Raw genomic sequence first — 21,443 nt, 5'->3', positions numbered from 1 at the left:
CACAAAAAAGTAGTTCAGCACTTTTATAGAGTCTTCCCGCTTCCAGGTGTGGAAGGCTGGCATATCTCACCTGGTTTGCCCGTCCATTAGATGTAAATCTCAGGGCTCCAGTTCTGCTGTCCACAGCGTTCCCTTAGCCCATCCAGCAGTCTTGTGGCCCAGATCATCACCTGGTGAGCTTCCAAGGCATCCATGTCAAAACCGCCACATATGACAATTATTGGGTCTGGTAAAGAGACCATTAAGTTGTCTAATAGTGACATGATCTCCTTGATGTCTGTGAGGTTGTCTATACCCACTGAGTTCCAGTAGACATCACATAGAATCAGCCATTCCGATGAGTCAGATCTTATCCCTGAGTTTTTAATCAAAGTCACTTGCGTAAACTGGTTTGGGTTCCAAATTTCTGAGCTACTATAACAGTTTGTTTTTTATTAAATTTTAGATCATAGTCATCCCATTTAAGTTCTTCTTTGCCAAACAGATGTGCAAAACCCATGGTGTTCCAGCATCCGATTGGCCATCCCGTTAGTGAGGGGGACCTGCATTGCTAGACTTTCCCTTTTCTCACCACCAGAGTTTCTGCCAACCATCCCCAGGGGTCAGCCTTATCCCCACTTGGAGTCTTGTTTGAGTGGGTAGTGACTCCCCTTTCCGAACCTGCAGAGTTCTCCACGAAAATAGGCAGGGGAGACAGCACGTTTTCTTATCTGTCGGTTCCTTTCCTCCTTGGTGCTTCTTTACAGATTCATGTGCCAGTTAGAAATGTTTGCGGCACACCTTCTCCGAGATGGAATCTGGTGGAGCTCGAAGATGCTCCTTGGGCCCCCATTTTTGGTTGGTATCGTTATCTCTGAAAGGGAATAACCCACAGAGGAGATATGCAAGGCCTCCTCAAGTATAGTATCCTTGATTAATGCGTCTTCTAAGAAGATCACAACTTTATCTAGGCGATCCTCGCTCGGGAAGGCCACACTGGCGATATCGTTCTTTGTTATTAATCTTAATTTTAGGATCCAGTGTAGCATTTTCAGGACATTTGCTCAGTTCAGAGTCAGGCCGTCATTTATCCTGGCGGTCCGTTCAAGAACAAATCCTGGATTCCAATTATAAGGTTTACTAGGACGGGTTCCTGTTTTGAGGGTCACTCTTATGTTTCTGAATCCTTACTGGTCATTGTTGAAGCCAGATACGGAAAGGGGGGAGCCGTTAAGAGACACTGTTGGGAGGAGGCCGCACCTCCTGCTAATGCTTGCCTGTTCAAGGCTCACTGAGATTTTGTTCTGGGTCAGGCATGGACACTTCTGGGTCAGTGTTCTGGGCTCATCTCCATCTCCAGCACTTTAACATTAAGTTCATGGCTGTGCAAGAAACAGATGTCAGGAAATTAGAAGATCTTGTATTCCACCGTAGATTTTATCCATCCATCATCAATTGGAAACCCGAAAATGGTTTAATTTCAGATTCATCCATCATCAATTGGAAACTGAAAATGGTTTAATTTCAGAATGCATAATTTCATAACATGATACTTAATTAAAAAAATCATTCTATCAAACCATACCCTATGTCAAGTCAATAAACATCTATCCATTCACATTTCATAAACGTCAAAAACATGTTTTAAATATATCTTATCTCATTAAATACATGATACACAGAATTGTAACCCTTACTTGGGTAGTTGTTCTCTATGTCAATGTACAAAATAACAGTGACTCTGAAATTCTCCGTTCTATCTTGGTATGTTCACACAGTCTGCGTAGAGAAAAATCTATAGTAGAGTTCTAACACTCTTATCTTCCATATGTACTGGGAAGGATGCTTTGCATTAATACTGTCTACCATTCTCCTCATGAGTACTTACTTTGTAGTGCGAGTCAATATATTCTGGCATCTTACCTTTGCAAAACAGATGGTATCAAAATCATTTAACGTGGCCACTATATTTTTGCTACTTTGAGTCAGAATCTGAGCAGCAGATGATAAACTAAGGCATCGTGGTTTAGCTTCATCAGTTCTGGAATGGAGCAACAACAATCCCTAACAAAAGAAAAAAAGGTGTCAATAACTACACTACAGAATCTCTTTGCTTGCCAACGTCAATAATACAATAGGACATTTTTCCAGCATACCAACTTTATTTAAACTGGGACACACAGAAATAAAATGCAATCCTAAAAACAAAGCATGTTAGTCACGAGACAGATATGTTATACAAACATTTCAGTTATTTGAAGTTTAATAAACAAATTTCAGCCATCAGGCCCTTAGTGACTGAAAAAGAATCCTATAGAAAATGAAATGTGTATCAAAGAATAGGTCTGAACAATAAAAAGGTGTGTGATGAGGGAGGCACAACATGCAAGCACCAAAAAGGGGCCACACACATGTGCAGGAGTGGCATCACACAGACACAGACAGAGAGAGCAGATTACAGGCTGAGAGGGGCAGCACTGATGCTCGGAAGGGAGGCAGCAAGAAGTAACAGAAAGAGGGCTGCATACAGGCACAGAAGCAGACGCAGAACCCAGTCTTGGAGGGAAGACTCACAGGTTCTGAAAAGGGGCGCAGCATATAGATTCGGTGACGGGCGGAGGCAGGATACAAACTCAGAAAGGGGCAGTGCACCTGCAAAGAAAGAACTGCGCAGAAGCTCAATTCTGGTAGTAGGACAACACTGCTAGTTGTGTATGGGGCAACAGTTCCAGTTGGGGAAAACTAACAGTTCCAGGTGTAGAGAAGGGCAACAGTTCCAGGTGGAGAGAAGTAGTGTTATATACATCACTCATTGGAACCTGTGATAAAGTGTGTCCACCTCTTTGTCAATGACTCCAGACGGGTCTCTGCTTTCCAGGATAGCTGGCCTCCAATGGCTTAATAGCCACAGCAGCAAGCTTTCGGAAGGTGGTAAATGGGGGATCACACAGAGCCCAGCTACATCTTTGGGACCATGCCCACATATGAGTGATGCCATGTCACTCCATAACAAGACTGTTATTCTGCTCATAGGGCATACAGTCCTTTGCCTATGATCTATTAATTGCAGGCAAAGGAGACCGCACGGCAAAGCTTGCAAGCCCACCAAGGCCGACTCCCCCCACGCTGCACACAAGTGTGTGGAGGGGCTGATAAGCCCGTCCTCAGCGGCCCGTAAACTGTTAGTTAGGTATGTGTGTGTGTGTCTGTGTGTGTGTTGGGGTGGGGGGGTTCTGAGGTGGAGAAAGGGGGATGAGCGAAAGAGGGTTATCCCCCTTGATGAACAGCGTTGGAGAAGTCAGGCAGACGAGGAAGCAGCTTCAAAGGTGAGTTTGGGGGTAACACCCCAACCCCAAAATTGGCATTTCCCAACCATGAAGGCGGCTCCAAATCATCCCTAAAAAAGAAGCCTACAACGAGGGGGTGGAGGTCGGGCAGGGGGGGTTTAGACACAGAACTGCTCGAAGCAGGACAACATTTTAATACAAATATGAGAGCCGAAACCCAAATGACTGACCTACAGGATGTTGCTATGAGAATGATTCCCTCATGGCAAATGTGCAAACATGACTTTAACCCACAGTATTGACGACCACAGGCATAGGATGCCTCAAGGAGGGGCGAGGGGGGGAGGTGGGACATGTACAGGAATACTTTGGTCAGATGGGAAGCCTTCGCAGACCAGCAAGTCAACCAGCATAACAGCCACTCAATCTATGATGGAGCTGGCAAACTGATGTCTACTTGCACACCAAACAAGTAACATGCTCACGCCCAGAACTCTCCTGAATAATAAAGAAGAGCAAAAGAGAGGGCAGCGTTCCCATACAGCACAGCAGAGTTTGGGTATTAGGGAAGGGGCACAGGACTAGAAGAAAGGCAGGTCTTCTGCCTGTAACCAATATGACCGCTGGCCATCTGTTCAACCTGGGACAAAGGGGGCTGGATGGAAAGAGGGCCAGTCTCATGACCGACACATCCCATAAAACGTTACAAAGATCAAGAGAAAAGAGTAAGCAGGAAAGTAGGCCTGTGCCATAAAAACAAAGGCCAGCTTTGGGACCAGCAGACAGAGGCAGATGTAGGAGCAGGAAAGCCAGCAGCAATGTTGAGTGCAGAGCCGATCGAATGAACCAATCATGCAGCAGAGAGCCCGGCAAGAAAAGAGAAGGAGGTGGAGGAGCTCATGATCAGGAGTGACTGTTCTCATGGTGACTAAGGAGAGACTTGAACCTCGGAAGGAAACAAGGGTAGAGAATCCTGAAAACCTTTCTCCACTGAGTGAACCTGAGGAGAGACTCTTTGATATTCTGAACCCCGCTCCCATTTTAGATGCCCTCCAGTAATCCTCCAAAATATTTATATACATAATAAACAATAAGGAAACAAGGACACACCCTTTACATAGCCTATGAAATATAGTAAAGGGTTTGGTTCTCTGCTCCTTGCTGTCAAATGTGGCCCATCCATTAATATGCGCATAGAGGCGCATGATGCATGCCAATTATCCTGCAGGCACTCCCATATCATTTAAGCCTTTCCACAGCTTCCTGCGATTCACTAGATTGAACACTGTTCAAAGGACCATAAAAGGTAGATCAAGTTTTCCTTTTTTCATTTGATGCTCCCAGCCATAAAAAACATGGAATGTAAAACACTGCTTAATTGTGTCTTTCTTTTCCCTGAATCAAAGCTAATATAATAAGATTGCTCCAATGTTGGTGGCCCATTCCTAGAGTCTCCCATGCAGCCGTTTTCCATACAGATTGGCATGGGAGTACAGTAACGAAATTGGCTCTAACAACTAAGTTCACCGCCACCCACCTTTTTAATCAGGGGGCCAGTTTCTGCTGATTGCCAGATAGTCGGTATACCGCATCTGTTTTTAATTTGATTGGAGACAAATGACAACCCAATGCATAGATGGCCCGATAGCCTCATGTTTGTCAAGCTCTGACTAAATCTCAATCAGGGACCTTCCCATGCCATGTATACTATGAGATAAAGGTCTTTCAAGCTATTGTTTGGCTCAGATTTGGTTAAGCAGAACATGCTCAAGAGAGCCCATAATTGGGCATACGATACATACCAGCCAGATTCACTTTGCTTAAACTCATGTGCTTACTGCGGGTTGCTCAATTTTCTGCCCTCCTTCAGTTCACTTATCACACTAATTCTGTCTTAGAAGCCAGTTATCATGTATATGTTACAATTCTCTTGAATAGCATCTGAGCAGGGCACCATAGAATATTTGTTTGGAGACATTCGGGTTCAAATTAGAAATGGGACAACCAATGAGACCTATGTACTGCTTGATGGAAACACTGACTATCAGTGAAAAACAATGATATTGTATAACATTTATGGATTTATGGACCTCAACTTCACTTTAGCCACCACCAGCAGGACATGGAAACCCTACTTGATTTTGGGGATTAACGTTTGGTAGGTAAAACAGTGGCAGAGGGGTAGACATGAGATCCTGTACTACTTGCTTTGGCTTAAAAGGCAACCATCCAAATCAATAACAGTAACAAATAGGGTAACATAAGGGCTAACCCATGTTTATATTGTGGCCTCCTTAGTTTGGAATTGATTAATTATACTTCAATGAAATTGCCAAAGCACTCTTTAAAGTACTGATAAATTATGAAGAGAATCTGCTGCAGAAAACTAACTACTTACCTTAGTGGAGGACATTGTTACATTCACCACAAAAAACTGCCACTGTACGCCTGTACCTATTGCAATCTTCGGCCCCACACTTCTCAATCTAAACTATTGGTGACAAGTCGGCCATATTCCCTTAAAATATCATTTTGGGTGATGTTTGTGCCATGCTTTGATGGAAAGTGCGTTGCAGCTTGTCTGAAGAGTCAACCACTTTGTAACCAAATCAGCTATATCCCTCAAAATGCATGTCAATCATATACTATAATATTAAAGGCCAGCTGTATATTTGTCTGATGCAGTCATGCACAGTAGAGACTGTCCAAACGCACATAGCTTCACCTGTTGTCACCGCTAGAGCGAGCTGTTGACTTAAGGTATATAGGTGTCCTACTGTGTTAGTTTCTTTTCCTATTAACATAAATTACACAATATACCACATAATATATCAACACTCTGAAAATGTCTTTCTTTACGTACTTTGGCCCGTGGACACAGGCTTTTCCACTAGTTATGCTATGTTTCACATATGGTTAGAAACCTACTGCAATAACCTTCTGGCCGGTACATCTTCCACCAACATTGCAGCTCTTCAGACAATTCAAAATGGCGCAGTTTGTGCGGTATTTGGTCTTTCAAGATGGTATTCTATCACTGAAGCCTGGAAAAATCTGCACTGGCTTCCAATCAGGCACACAGTATCTTTCAAGATGCACTCACGTTTAAATGCCTGATTGCCACTGCACCGAGCTACCTCTCAGCACGGCTCCATCGCTACATCCCAGGACGCTCTCTTAGGTCTGCTGAACAGGCAAGACTGTCCCAGCCTCGCTTCAATCTGGCCAAATATGGAAAAATAAACTGACATCCTTGCTCCAGCATTATGAAATTCGATTCCACTGCATCTCAAGTTCTCTCCTACTTTGGTCGTCTTTAAAAAGAATATGAAGACCTTCCTTTTTACTCAACGCTAACACGAACTACTTTAAATTGCGGCGCCCTGCGCGGTGTGGAAGAGCAGCACAGCACCGCCCAGGACGCCGGACCACGCACACAGGTAAGCCTACCCGCCCGCCCGTAATGTTAGTATGCAGCCGTACTCCAAAGGGACTCGGCTTTAAAAGCTCCCAAATCCTGTTTCCGCCAAACCGGCTGAGAAACACACACAAGCTCTGCAAAATGCCTGTGGTGTGATTTCAATGCCGCATAAGCAACAGCAGACACTGAAACGGTTGGAAACACACAAGCCCTTGATGTATTTTCCAAACCGCTAATGGGAAATGGCCCCAGCCAGCAGCACTTAGCCTAGGGCTTCCATCATCCACGCTACAATCCCGACAAGGGAGACTCACATGGGGCATTCATACTTAGTGCCCAGCCATGCCCCATTGTAGGGTTAAGCAACCCACTCACAATTTCTCTGATTACTTCTCCCTCCAGGGCCCAACAGGTGCCAAGACTGCCGTAAGGACAGTCTTAATTCCAACAGAACCCCACAGAGGGCACACAGCGAATAATACATGGTAAGAGGCATTCTACCTCATCCATTCATACCCAAAATACTTGAACGCAACTGTTTGCTGACTTTTTTCCTTTCTTCCTCCTCCCCCTTTATCCTCTAAATTGAAAACAAATTCTCTAATTACAACACATCAATGTGTTTTGATGTCATGTTTTTTAACCTGTCACCAATATTTCACATCACTCAAACACCACAATTGAATGTACTATAACATGTCACAAAATTGTCACTAACCACATATCACCTGGCACTCTTGAATATTGCTCAGCCTTGAGAAAGACCCTATGGGTCGAAACACGTGTCGGCTGACCGAACTGGCACACCAAGTCCTAAACAGTGTTTCTAAAACACCCACAAATGTATCTATTGAATGAACCACTCAAGAAAACACCAATAAAAAACTGATTATTTCGTACTAACCAGAGTGTTACAAATAATTATTTCGGATATTCCAAACAAGATAGCCGCGAGTAAAAAGACTTTTTTCCTTCCTTTTTACTGCTCTTTAGTTTTGTGCCCTCTGACTTTAAACTTCCTCCACTTCTGACTGTTCGTTCTATTTTTGTTCTATGTGCGCCATGAGGCCTGCAGGCTATTTGGCGCTATACCAAGAATTAAAATAAATAAATAAATAATACTCAAAGCCAAACACAGCATCTATGTGCTGCTAAGATTGTCATAGGTCTTGCCAAAGAGGCTACTCTGTCTAAACCTGCTTGGATTATGTTTTGAACACTCAATCCCATATGACAAAGCCAGATTGAATGACCAGGCTTTGTTGCAAGACATGGGGCCTCATTACGACCCAGGCGGTAACTTACCGCCTAGGTCGTACCCTTACCACAATGGTGTAAACTATGTTTACACCATGGTGGATGGCGGATTTACCGCCCCATTCCAAGGTGAGTGGGGCGGTAAATCCCCATTTCCCATTTTACCCTTCCCCATTCCCACTTTTGCCCCATAGGGCATAATGGGAGTGGGGAAGGCGCTAATTATGGCACCGTAAATTACGGTGGCGTAATTAGCACCACGGTCCCTTAGCGCCATGGACTTTAACGCCTGCAAAAAGCAGGCGTTAAAATCATCATGGCGCTAAGGGACCTTGTAATCAGGCGTTAAGTGTCGGTGCCGTTTACGGCGCCGTTAACCCCTTAACGCCTGACTCGTAATGAGGATTATAGTAAATCAAATTGCCTTCATCACAAATTACCACCAAGGATACTGATACCTAGCTGCATTAATATAGGAATTGCTAAATGGTGAAACCTCCCTTAAAATGCTCTTAGAACATAAGACAAGGGAGCGCTGTTGCGTGGCTGCTCGAGATGGCCGTCGCCTCAGAGGCTCCGGCCAAGGCCTTCATATCCTGCCCGACATCCTTCGTTTGTGGGACCCGTTCTCGCTTGGCGGCGCTCCGGATGACCGTGAACTTGTGCAGCACCCGCCAGTCATAGTTTTGCGGCCGCGGGTCGGTCGTGTACCGCGAGCGGGAGGGGGTGCTGGCTGCGGCCTTGTTGGCGGTGTTTGAACTGCGGGGGGGAGGGGTGGCCTTCTCGCGCTTCGCCTTGGCTGCTTCTTGCTACCCCTTACTCCTACTGCGGCTGTGGAGTCCGGGGTTGCCTCGGCCTGCTACTATTTCCGGCGGACCCGATTGGAGCGCCCCCCGGGGATCCCACGTTGCTCCTGTGGCTGTTTTGAGCTCTGCTGATCCGCGTTTGGTCCCGGCCCCTTGAATTCGCGGTTGGCCAGCTCTCCTTGCGTTGTCTGGCCCCTGCTGCCTGTGGGGGCTCGTCGCCTGCTCGGCGCTGTGCCCTGTGACAGACCACTGCGACACTGGACTCTGATACTGGCTGGGACTGCCTGGACGCCGGAGAACAAGGTGAGGCACGCCCCATTGTGTCCTCCTGGCTTGCGGGGGGACCCATTCCCTGCAGACTTCTCCACCTTTCTCCAGCTGTGGCGCGCTCCAGATCACTCCCCCACTGCCTGCTCCCGTCCCAGGGGGGGCCCTGCGCTCATCTGCTCTGCTAAGTGATTGTTTACCCAGACATTGACCCGCACGACACCAGGGGTCGGGTCCACCTTGGGGAAGCATCCTCCTGTGAATACTGCCCCGGCTTACTGTGCCCCCCCCCCCGGGCCCTGGCTGATTGTTGTCGACGTGGGATCAACGCGCTGCTCCTTGGACTGCGAGGTGTGTCTTCCTCTATGCTAGCGCCTGACACCATCGTTGGGGATCCCTGTCAGTATGCATGCTCCGATGCTGGCGGCGCACGCCTACCCCCTGTCTCCTGCTGACTGCTGATCAATCCTGAGGGGGAGGTGGGAGGAGGGCTCCCCCCAGTCGTCCACTTTCCATAACAATAATAGCAAGTTATTTAATTGGAGCTGGGCCCGTGAGCCCCAGGAGTCATCTCTGTCTGGTGGATTAGTGCTTCATTCATTGGCGTGCTGCTGGCTCACTTGGTTCTGCACGCAGGGGGAGCAGTGTACAGGGCGCTAACCACCTGGGCCGCGCGAGGCAGTAACACAGACTCCTGCTTTGTGGTATTCTGTGGGGCTCATTCTGCACTGGACAGTTACATAGGCTGCGGGGGATTAAACCCCACCTGTGCCCTTTGCCCTGTGCTCGATCTGTGCCCCCTGGCTCCCATCTACCTCGCTATGGGAAATCACAAGAAACAGGCTAAAATGGAACAGTTTGCCCACGCTGACCAACCATCCAGGCCGCCATCTCCCTCCTTGAGCCAACCTCCATCCCAAACTGATGTTGCTACCCTCAATCTGACTTTGCTTGCATTAAAGAGCAGCACTGACAGCCTGGGCGCAAAAATAGACTCCTTAACCTATAAGGTGGACACCTCGGCCAGACAGATTGACAAATTGTGTGGGCGTATGACAGAGGCGGAGCAGCGCATAGGGGAAGGTGAGGACAAAGGGCCTCATTACACAGTAGGCGGTAAACCATGGCGCTATTAGCGCCATGGTTCATGCCGGTAATTTACCAGTACCGACTTGGAGGAAAGGGAAATTACCACCCTATTCCAAGGTTGGGAAGGCGGTAATTCCTCCTTCCTCCATTGCCCTTCCCCATTCCCATATTTGCCCCATAGGGCATAATGGGAAAGGCGCTAATTACGGTACCGCAAATTGCGGTACTGTAATTAGCACCCCGGTCCCTTTGCGGGTTCGTTTTTTAAAGCCTGCTAAAAGAAGGCGCTAATGTACCAACCCGCAAAGGGACCTCGTTTTAAGGTGGTAAGGGTTTACCCGTACCAGTAAAATACCGGTACCGGTAAACCCTTACCGCCTACCGTGTAATAAGGCCCAAAGTTTCCACTCTGCAGCGCGCTGTGGCGGTCCTGCAGCAGGCTATTAAAAAAATCACAGCCAAGAACGAGGACTTGGAGGGGCGCTCCAGAGTCCAAGGCAATTGATAATATGGAGAAGTTCACAGAAACGCTCCTTACTGAAATCCTGGACCAACCCCCATTTACGTCAATGTTTATGGTGGAGCAAGCATATCGCTCCCTTGCAGCGAAGTCCCCTCCTGGCGCTCCGGAACGTCCAATCATAGCTAAAATTTTCAACTATCGAGATCGTGACATCATACTGCGCTCTGCCTGGGAGAAGTGGGAATTGCGAAGGGGCTCATCCGTTATCTGACTGTTTCCAGACTTCAGCCCTGCAGTCCAAGATCAGCGTAAAACGTTTCAAGCTGTCAAAACCTTCCTCAGACGCAAGGGGATTAAGTATGCAATGCTTTACCCGGCCTGGCTTCGTGTTCAACATAATGGATCCGTGGTCTTCACCTCACCAGAGGCCGCTGAGCGCTTTGCCTCGAGCCTCCCAGATACTGCAGGTCATCCGGGCCATTCTCCTTCTTATTCCAGCGGTGCAGATTATCCTAGAAGCAATGGCGATCGCCTGATGACTGAGGCCTTTTGGAACATGCTGGCCGCCTACAGCGCTCCACCACTACCTGCAGACACTGCGGTTTGATTGTTAATTATGGGGTTTGTTGGGGATCGGGGCAGGATGGGGCTGCTGGTAGGTTTTTGTTTCTGGCGTGGGAGGGTCTGGGGGTGGGAGAGCCATGGCTTTGGCTGGGTTGTTCTCTGTTCTTAATTGCCTCAACGCCCAACGGGTCTTTTGAACACCCGCACAGACAAACTAGGTCAGTAATTGTTGCGTGTATGATGCCCACATCACAGTGTTCCCTTGGCCGATATGTTCCATTGTATGATGGGTGGGGGTAGGCAAAGGACTCTTTCGGTTCTATCCTGGAATATAAGGGGATTTACAAATCCCAAGAAGTACCGCTTGATAGCAAATTTCTGCAGGAACCATGGGGTCAATGTACTTTGCATTCAGGAAACCCACCTACCTAAGGGGGCTCCCCTTCCTAGGCTTGGTGGGTGGGGGATCCATAGGTACGAATCATCCTACACGTCCTACTCCAGGGTGGTGGTGGCCATTTACATCCACGGCTCCTTACAATTCAGGCTACACGAGGGACTTATGGACGAAGAGGGTAGATTTGTGATTCTGGCGGGTAAGCTGTATGGTATCAAGTTGCTGCTCATAAATGTGTATGCGCCGAACACAGACTCCCTGGAGTTCTTCCATCGGTGTGCGGCGCACATTCACAAATTCCCAGGTTATGAGATTGTGTGGACTGGTGATTTTAATTTGGCCCTCACGCTGGAACTGGTTAGATCTGCGTCCAGCCAAACTTCCCTCCCCTTGGCGGCTAGAGCTTGGACTGTCATCTCCCAGTATCACAGTCTGTCTGATACATGGCGATCCTTACATCCGAATACTAGAGAGTTTACATTCTACTCAGGAGTGCATGGTAGCTGCTCTAGAATCGATTACGTTATGGTCACTCCCCGGCTCCTTAGGAATGGTGTTGCTGCTTCTATTCTTCCCCATACCCTTTCTGATCACTCTCCTGTTCTAGTATCCATTACTGTTCCTGCGAATCTCCCAGTCATCTCAGGTGGAGATTTCGGGCGCGCGCCTTGGATGACGTGGCTTTCCAGTCTGAGATAGGGCAGGATATCCAAACGTTCTTCCAATTCAATACAGATTCAGTCCCGGATCAGAGAACAGTTTGGGAAGCTTTTAAAGTTTACCTGCAAGGTTGTTACATTTCTAGGGAGGGTGTGGTACTTAAAGCCATCAGGAGGTCTATGCAGGTTCTTGAACATAAGATTAGGGAAAAGGAGAATCGGCAGGGCGAAACTGACACTCCTGAGCTCCGTCGTGAACTGCTAGCCCGCAGGGAGGACTTACTCCAATTGGCCACCAGCGAGGAGAGGTTCATGGGAGATCCTATCCTAGCAAAAAGATATGGTGAAGGAGATCGCCCGAGCAAAACCTTGGCATGGGCAATTCGGAAGGAACGCCAATCTACCATGGTGCCCGAGGTTGTGGGGCGGGATGGTTCCACGATTAAAGACTTACAGGGGATCAATACGGAATTCTGTGAATATTACAGTCAATTATACGAGTTGCGCCCGCTCCTGGAGCACGATGTGTTGACCCAATATCTTGATGAGGTTGCACTGGGCTGGTTGGAGCCGGAGCAGGGTGCTTTGCTCAATAAACCTATCACGGAAGAGGAAATATGCAAGGCTATAAAATTTCTTCCTACTGTTAAGGCTCCTGGGCCAGACGGCCTGACAGCAGAATTTTATAAAGCGTACGTGGACCTAGTGCTCCCCCACTTACTTAGCATGTATGACAGTGCTTTCTCGAGTGGCCCTCTTCCTGAATCCACAAGATCGGCTCTGGTAACTGTGCTCCTAAAGCCCGGGCGCGACCCCCGACAACTGTCTTCGTATCGTCCATTGTCTCTTATCAACAAGGACAATAAAATCCTCGCAAAAATACTCACCGACTGTATCCTACCTCACATGCCAGCTTTGGTTCTCCCGGACCAAGCTGGTTCTATCCCGGGTCGCTCCACTCAGTTTAATCTGAGGCGTTTATTCACCTTAATGCATAATGTCAACCCTGAGGTCCCGATAGTCGTGGCGGCACTCGAGTGGCCTTTCTTTTTCGAAGTGCTTTGTCGATCTGGGTTCGGATTGACATTTATAGAGTGGGTTAAAATATTATGTACCACTCCTAGAGCAGCGATATGCACTAATGGTATAATCTCAGAGCACATCTATCCTACGCGGGGTACCCTTCTCACCTGTCCTATTTGCTTTAGCAATGGAGCCATTGGCATGCCACATCCTGGAGCAACACGCGCACAGGGGCGTGGTGGTGCGCTCGCACCGAGCTGTGATATCCTTATACGCCAATGACATCCTCCTGTTTGTTAAACATCCTCGGCAAAATCTGAATCCCCTGACTCAAGAGGTGGTCAGGTTTGGCAAGCTCTCTGGCCTTCAAATTAATTGGACCAAAACTGAGGTCCTCCCCTTGACTCCCTCCGCGCGACAAGTGGATGCAGGGGAAGGTTTTCGTTGGTGTCCCCAGGGGATATGTTACCTAGGGGTGAGGATCTCCACCACGCCAGACATCCTATATAGGGAAAACTACTTACAAACCCTAGAGGAACTGGAACAGAAGGTTGAGGCTTGGATACTCCTCCCTGTGTCTCAAGTAGCCCGTATTGCATTGTCCAAGATGGTCATCCTTTCTAAACTATAATATATTTTTAATAACGTCCACCTATGGCCTCCTCTACATTTCTGGGCTCGTGTCAGGAAAATGATGACAAGACTAGTCTGGGCTGGTAAGCAACCTAGGGTCGCATATGAAACTCTCACCCGGCCATATGGCCAGGGTGGCTAGGAATGCCCAGATATGTTCCTATACTACCTCGCGGCACAGGCGCAATACATTGCCGACTGGTGGTCTCCAATTTCCGAGGTCCCACATAGCCATCTTGAGTCAGCAATCACCTCGCCTAATGCACCCATGGGGTTATGGGGCAACAGGGATCCTATCCCGAAGGGAGCGATCCAGCCACTAGCGTGACATGTAAAGCCTGGGATAAGATCTGTCAGCTGCTCGAATACCCTTCCAGATACCAGCCCTCTTTCCCAATTTATAACATAGTTGGGGTCCCACTCGCACATGAAAAATCCTTTAAAGAACACTTTCTGAGACTTGGGGTGCAGACCCTTGGGGACTTAGTTTTTAATGACCAGATGGTGACTTTGGAGGAACTTAAATCCAGAGGATTGCATACTTCAGTGTCTTTACTCTACTCTATAGGCTTTGGGGTATACTTAAGGGTATTTGGCCGGAATTCCCCCTACCTCCCTCCCCTCATCCGGCCCTGAGTCTTATCACACAACCACTGTCATCTGGTAAGCTTGTGTCTACTATCTATAAATTGATCAGGGCTGGGAGGAAATGTGGTAACAGCAGGCACACGCGCATTTGGCAATCAGCCCTTGGAGAGCCTTTGATTGAGAATCAATGGAGGGCAATTGGCATGCAAACCCGATATATATCCTTGAATTGCCGATATAGGCTGATCCATTTCAAATGTATTCATCAGGCTTACTATTCCCGCTGCTCTATGCAGGTTCTTCCCTGGGAGATCTTCTGCATGCAAGAGGTGCGGAACGGCTGACACAGACTTTTTACATGTCGCTTGGTATTGGCCTTGCATCAGGCACTTCTGGTCCAGTATAGAGGTGGCAATGACTGGGATGCTTCCCGAGCCCAAATCTTACTCCCCGGAATTCTGGTTGTTGGCCCTGATAGAGAGTGGCACTCGCTCAGAGAAGAAACTATTAGGTATGGCCTCTGTGCTGGCTAGGCACCTTATAGCCAGATTTTGGGGGTGGTCTAACCCGCCCACTGTTGCTAAATGGCTGGAGCTTATGAACACATCGGAGCAAAGAGAGACTAGGTACGCTTCCACTCTGCCGGCCTCCAACCGTCCTCTTGACTATTGGTATCCTCTGAGACAGTACATGGCGGATAGGTCCTCAACGATGCAATCACCTTTCCCCTCCCCGAATCACGCTTCAGAGTGCAGGCCTGTGGCCAGTTGGCCTGCCATCCTGGAGTCCGGGGAGGGGCTAGAGTGAACTTTTCCTTCTCCTGTTGTAACCTGGAACTGTATGATTATATTGGGTGTTCATGTTTTTGTGATGGGGACGGGGAGGGTGGGCGGGAGAACCTGTGGGCTAGAGGTAATTTGTTGTTTTGTTTGCACGGTTTTTTTAAATTCAATAAAGTAAGTTTTTTAAAAAAAAAGAACATAAGACAAGGCCACTGCAGATCACTCAGACATCTCCTTGCAAGGTCAGGGTCAAGTATAGGATTTGCCATCAGTGCCTAGGTATTCGATTATGGGGTGCATTACGATGACTATTAGTGCGGCTAGTAGGCAGCATGACTGAGGTTAAATAACAGACCTCATTAACATGGCTGCGACTGATTACATGTATAAGCAGTGACTCTTTTTCAGTATGATGCTAATTAATGGAAATGAGGTTTGGTTTACATTCAAGTCTCTCTTTGGTTGAAACGCCTAACAGTTATTATAGAGCGTGCATACTTCATGTTATGGTTTTGCAATCCTGTTTTAGACTCAGGGGAATTAACCTTAAACAGGATTGTTGCTAATTCCCCTGGTGTGCTGGTTTTTCATGTCATGCTATCTTTGGATCCTGCCTGGGACTAATTGGATGTCTGTGCCTATTCCAACGGTTGTTACATAATTGCCTAACATCTACCACCAAACTACCAGCGACATTGGTTTATTTTGTCACAGGTAGTGCATTCCAGTATGGCTACCTACCTTCTGTGTCTGTTACATATCTCTGTCTGCCCCCCTACCCTCAAGGATTAGAGCCGTATTAAGGCTTCTTTCCCTCAACGGGAGTTGAGAACGTATAGCGTTGGGGACTATAACCTGCGGCTCTCCAGATATTTTGCACTATGACTAGCATGATCCCAACATCATTGACTACGATGAATAAGGATGATAGTTTGTGTAGTCCAAAACATCTTGAGACCCATCCAAAGCATTGAGTGGTAACAATTCGTTGGTGACTTAACCATTCCCAAAGACAATGGTCCAGATAACTATGACCGTCTTTGTCACTTAATCAAATTCTTTGACTCACAATCCAGAGCTACAGTCAGGGAGAAAATACATTTAGCGGGCAAGGTGAATGAGCAGGATCAATAAATAAGACTCAAACAAGTTGGGTGTATTCCTTATTATAGACCTATACATCCTGAGTACATTATAATTAATAGCCACACAGGAAGCCTCCTTCACCTGAATGTCCATGATCAGTTATTTGAACACATTTGCAAAAGGCAGAGTAGGATGGCTATCCATAGTTGTTTTCTTCAGCACACCAGTGTCTTTATCTTGACACATCTGATACCGTAACAACTAGTACCTTTGTCAGCCTCGCATCAAGCCCATATAAAATGGCATCTGCGCAGAGGTTGGAGCTGGCTTTCTGTAGTTTCAGGTGAATTGTCCACACCGGTTACATCCTATATCCCTTACTTCATCTTTGACTCTAAATCCTTCTAGGGGGATCCAGCAAAAAAGACAGTTTGGTTTGTATATCGTATTCAACAGTCCTCTATGGTGTATTCAGGAAAAGTACTGCTACTGTACTCCTAGTCCATATTCCCCTTTCCTCTAGACATTATGAATGTTCGCTCGTTGGCTTCTTTAGTGACCAAAATAAGTAGGAACTCTAACAAATACAGTGTCTAACGACGAGTTGAAAGTCATATTCATTGTTTCGCTCTTAAGGGGGTGACGCTTTAGACTGGATCAACCTTTTATGCAGCTAAAATGACCTAATTTGTCGGGATTGCGCAGGATTCAGTGCCTTGTTTGAGAAAATGTTTTCTAGGTCGTCCTCATCCCAGGCCAAGGAAAAAGAAATGATGATATTAAAATAAAGTGCAGGGATTTTCAAAAACTGTTTGCAGAGCTACACTGGTTCGAAGAAGCTCAGATAACGTCTTTCTAACAGGAACTGCGGGTTGAAATCCAGGGCATTCTACAACATCCTAGTACCCAGGTATGGGCCATCACTGAACCGAGTTGTGGTGGATCCCATGATGTCCCCCCTCCTTTCTTGTTCCAACCACATTTCATTTCTTTGGAATTCCTGAGCTTGCATGATGCTCCTACAAACAACATGAGAGGTAGGCCTTAGTAATTTTATCTTATCCACCCACCCATCTCTTGATACTGCTTTGAATTTTCACTACAAACACACACTGAGATAAGACACTTTCTGCATTCTTCACTTTCTAATTTTCATTTTCTCGCTTTATGGGTGTGTGTTGTGCCTGAACTTATGCAAATTGACTGACTGCAGGGATGTCATTGCACCAAAATGCCAAGGGTAGCAGAAGTGACATCACATGACCCATGACCTCTGATGACATCACAGGAAGTGATGTAATTTGACCCCACCCTGAAATGACATCACAGGAAGCGATGAAGCACACCCTTTCACCTCTTGATGAAACAGGAAGTGGCATCACATAGCATTATTCCTAAGTACATGCAAAGTACATGCAAAGTACAAGGCAGTGCAAACTTCGGTTTCATTTGCGGCCAGTGGGGAGCAGGTGCAAGTGGATCTAGGTCACCTGGCCTAAGCCCCGCCCACCTGGTGCCTTCCTGGTTGCTGCTCTTTTTCCCTACTTAAGCAGCCCTCCAGCCCCTTTTCCTTTGCAGATGGGGAGCAGGTGCAAGTGGATCTAGGTTACCTGGCCTATGCCCCGCCCACCTGGTACCTTCCTGGTTGCTGCTCTTTTTCCCTACTTAAGCAGCCCTCCAGCCTATTTTCCTTTGCACTTGGGGAGCAGGTGCCAGTAGATCTAGGTCACCTGGCCTAAGCCACGCCCACCTGGTACCTTCCTGGTTGCTGCTCTTTTTCCCTACTTAGGCAGCCCTCCAGCCTCTTTTCCTTTGCAGATGGGGAGCAGGCGTAAGCCTCGGCCACCTGGTTGCTCCCTGGTTGCCGCTCTTTTTCCCTACTTAAGCAGCCCTCCAGCCTCTTTTCCTTTGCAGATGGGGAGCAGGTGCAAGTGGATCAAGGTTACCTGGCCTAAGCTGTGCCCACCTGGTGCCTTCCTGGTTGCCACTTTTTCCCCCTACTTAAGCAGCCCTCCAGCCTCTTTTCCTTTGCAGATTGGGAGCCGGTGCAAGTGGATCAAGCACCACCCACCTTCTTAACCCTGCCTCTTCCTTTCTGCTCTTAAATCTTCAATCAAGGGTGCCTCTCGCCTGACCATCCACACCATCATCAGGCAACGCCAACATCAACTTCTCCAGTGCTGGGGTGACGACAGGTGCTCCATGGCACAGTGAGTTGTGCATTTGTAAAAGTTTTATTCTCACGGTGCATCGCATGTGTGTCTGCTCCCCCCTCTCTTTGTCCCGGTTGCTTCCTTGTTTGTTAGCCCTCCCCCATCCTTCCATTCCACCACGCTCTCTTTGATTGGCAGGCCCTTTAAATCGGTAATGCAAGTCACCCCCTCCCAAGGACGAATGGCTAAGGAGAGCTCCAGTGGTGTCTGCCGGTGTCTGCCGTGGTAGCACAGAGCCTGCAACTGTCGACCTGCTGCGACTGATCGGGTAAGTCTAATCTGTGTGTGTTGTATTGTGCTGTGCTCAAATACTTAGCCAACTACTTGGCTGCATGCGCTCCCTCGCATTGTAGGTCTTGCATCCTGTTCTGTCCTCCCACCCCGCGTTTGCCCTCCTTCCTCTCGCATCTCAACCCTTCCCTCTTTGATCTATTGTGTACTATTCTGACACTGTCTCATGCTCCACTGTTTTTCTGGAATTACTTTGCATTGGCTGCATTCTTTTTCTTGGTTCCTGTTGTGTTCTGTGCCTTGTTGACTGTATGGTTGACTGTATTGACTTGGTGTTTGCTCTCTACGGTTCTTGATATTGTGTTGCTATCCACAGTTTGTGGCATCAAATTGCAATTGCCTGCATTCTTCACTTCTAAATCCGTGAACATTTTTCCACACTCACAGAATCTTTGACTCTTTTTATGGGTGTCATTTTTTAGACTCTCCATAGTGTCTTTTCAATTCTATCCTCTTTGACAACTGTTGACACATACTGCCTATTGTTGCTGGGTTGCCCGAGGGGCTCCTTTTAACTTTCTCTGGCTAACCTTGAGAAAAACTGAAACCAAACAAATGATGGGTCGAAGGTTTTGAATTGATCTGAACCACTGACAATGCTCTGGGCAACCTTCCACAACACCGTTTTTTAGCTTGTCTGCGCCATTGCAAAAGGGGCCCAGCCAAATGCAAATCAGCCAGGTACTGCCACCAATGGCAGCAGTATAACCAAACAATGGGGCAATTTCTACAAGTTAACAGGGTATTGCAGCTAACAGAGAACCCAAGACAAGGTCCAGTTAATAAAACCAAGCCCAAAAAGTTTTTTTTTACTGTGGGGTGGACTCAAGTCTATTCATAAAAAGTAAGGAATAGAACAAGGTTGTGGCTGAAGACAGAAGGATAGAGTGAAACAAAGGTACTATCCCTGCCTACTGTGCACTCTCAACTAGGTTGCAGTGTTACAATGCCTGTCTAATAGTGACAGAATAAGAATGAAATTATCACTTCTATGGTTTGTAATGCATTCAACCTTGAGAGTCCCAACCCACTCTCTTCCAGATTGACTTGAATCGGAGGAGACTACCAGTAAAACAAGGGGAAAGGAAAAAGAGAGTTCTCCCAGGAAGATAAAGAGGATCAATTTTTCTCTTTAAAACAACTCATGTGGCATCTAATGGGATAGACAATTTTTTAATAACCCATTGATTGTCACTCTGATCCTAGGTTGTCAGGTTAAAAATGACACAAATGAAGGAAATAGGGTGAATTCCCATTCCAAAAAACAGACAAACACAATAAATCACCACTTCCCATGTAGGATCGACTTTATACTCATGGAAAGTGGGACAATGTAAAATGGTTTGCTCAAACTAAAATGAGGGCAGATTAGTGCCCTTTTAGATGTAACAAACACTGTCGACCGGTTTCAGTGGCCTAACTTAGATAAAGCCACATTCATCAGGACAGTCTAAGCTTCCTCACAAGCTGGTATATTTCATTACTCAAAAACCAGTCTATGAGAAAAAGGTTAAAAAACGATAGATGGCATAGTACATTACCACCTTGCCGTAGGTGTCATGGGACTGGAACAGTCTGGGAAAGAACCTTTAGGATCAGAGAAATGAACCACAGTTACTAAGCAGCTGCTAAATTCCACATATTAGATTTGGATGGCACAACACTGGTGTGCCAACCAAACAAAAACAGCCCATGGCTATCGCAAAACACCACTTCATCTCTCAATCTTAGTTTCTAAATCTCATCTCCTTATTGTATAACATGCCACCTATGTTGATTAACCACAGTGCTATTTAAAAATCAACACACTAGTTATGGTTATTCTGTCATAAATCACCAATGTATCAATTAAAAAAGGATACTGTAACCAAAAAAGGATACAATTTGGTAGGGCTCTTCCGGATCCTATTTTCACACGACTTGATTGTAGGTAGGTCAATTTAGACCTTCCAAATGTTACAACTCTCTGACTGAAGGAAACAGGCAGAGAGATGGATCACTGGAAAGGGCGTGGCACTTGTGTAGGAAGTTTGCCTAGGATAGATAAAGTATCATAAGAAACTGTCCCAATCGAATTACTAAGATAACACAGTATTAGCATTAATTCAGACACTGACCTTATGGCAAAACTGAAGTAATCCACGAAAGTTTCTTGAAGAAAACCAGGAGTAGAACAAACGACAAAGGAAGGGAAGATTAGTAAGGGAGACTTATCCCGAACGGCACGAGGCTCTCGCTAGGTACCGGGTTGGTGCACCACAGGATAGCGTCCAAAATACTGTGCACAATCACCTTCCAATAGTTCATGAAATACTTCCTTTCCCACGAAGAACAAAAAATTAGAATTTCACCTGTTAACCGTCACAGGTACCAAAGGTTCAAAGTAGTTCAGAATACCACGTGCAGGATTGCACGCGATAGCATACACGCAGCCAGGCCATCCACGCTTGGAGACAGCGTTTCCGCGTGGAGATTTAGCACACAAACTGGATACACGCAGGCCAGGATAGCCGCGCTTGAAAACAGCATCCGCGTGTAGAGCTTTAGCACGCGAACAGGATACACGCAGCTCAGGACAGCCGCGCTTGCAGACAGCGTCCGCGTGGAGATTTGGCACGCAAACAGGATTCACGCAGCT

General features: G+C 46.9%; 1 protein-coding gene across 2 annotated transcripts in view; it reads right to left on the bottom strand.

Moving 5' to 3' along the window:
- LRRC9 (leucine rich repeat containing 9) overlaps positions 1–21,443 on the bottom strand; it is a 2,495,628-nt gene that overhangs the window by 1,059,721 nt on the left and 1,414,464 nt on the right. For both annotated transcript variants that reach the window (XM_069638901.1, XM_069638902.1), the window contains one exon: positions 1,903–2,043. In XM_069638901.1, coding sequence (XP_069495002.1) covers positions 1,903–2,043 — 141 coding nt within the window. The remainder of the gene's footprint in view (positions 1–1,902; positions 2,044–21,443) is intronic.

The sequence above is a fragment of the Ambystoma mexicanum genome, chromosome 14 (assembly GCF_040938575.1).
Source record: "Ambystoma mexicanum isolate Mex_15411 chromosome 14, UKY_AmexF1_1, whole genome shotgun sequence".
NCBI lineage: Eukaryota > Metazoa > Chordata > Amphibia > Caudata > Ambystomatidae > Ambystoma > Ambystoma mexicanum.
Note: the sequence above shows the minus strand (reverse complement) of the source record. Positions and strands in the feature narration are given on the sequence as shown.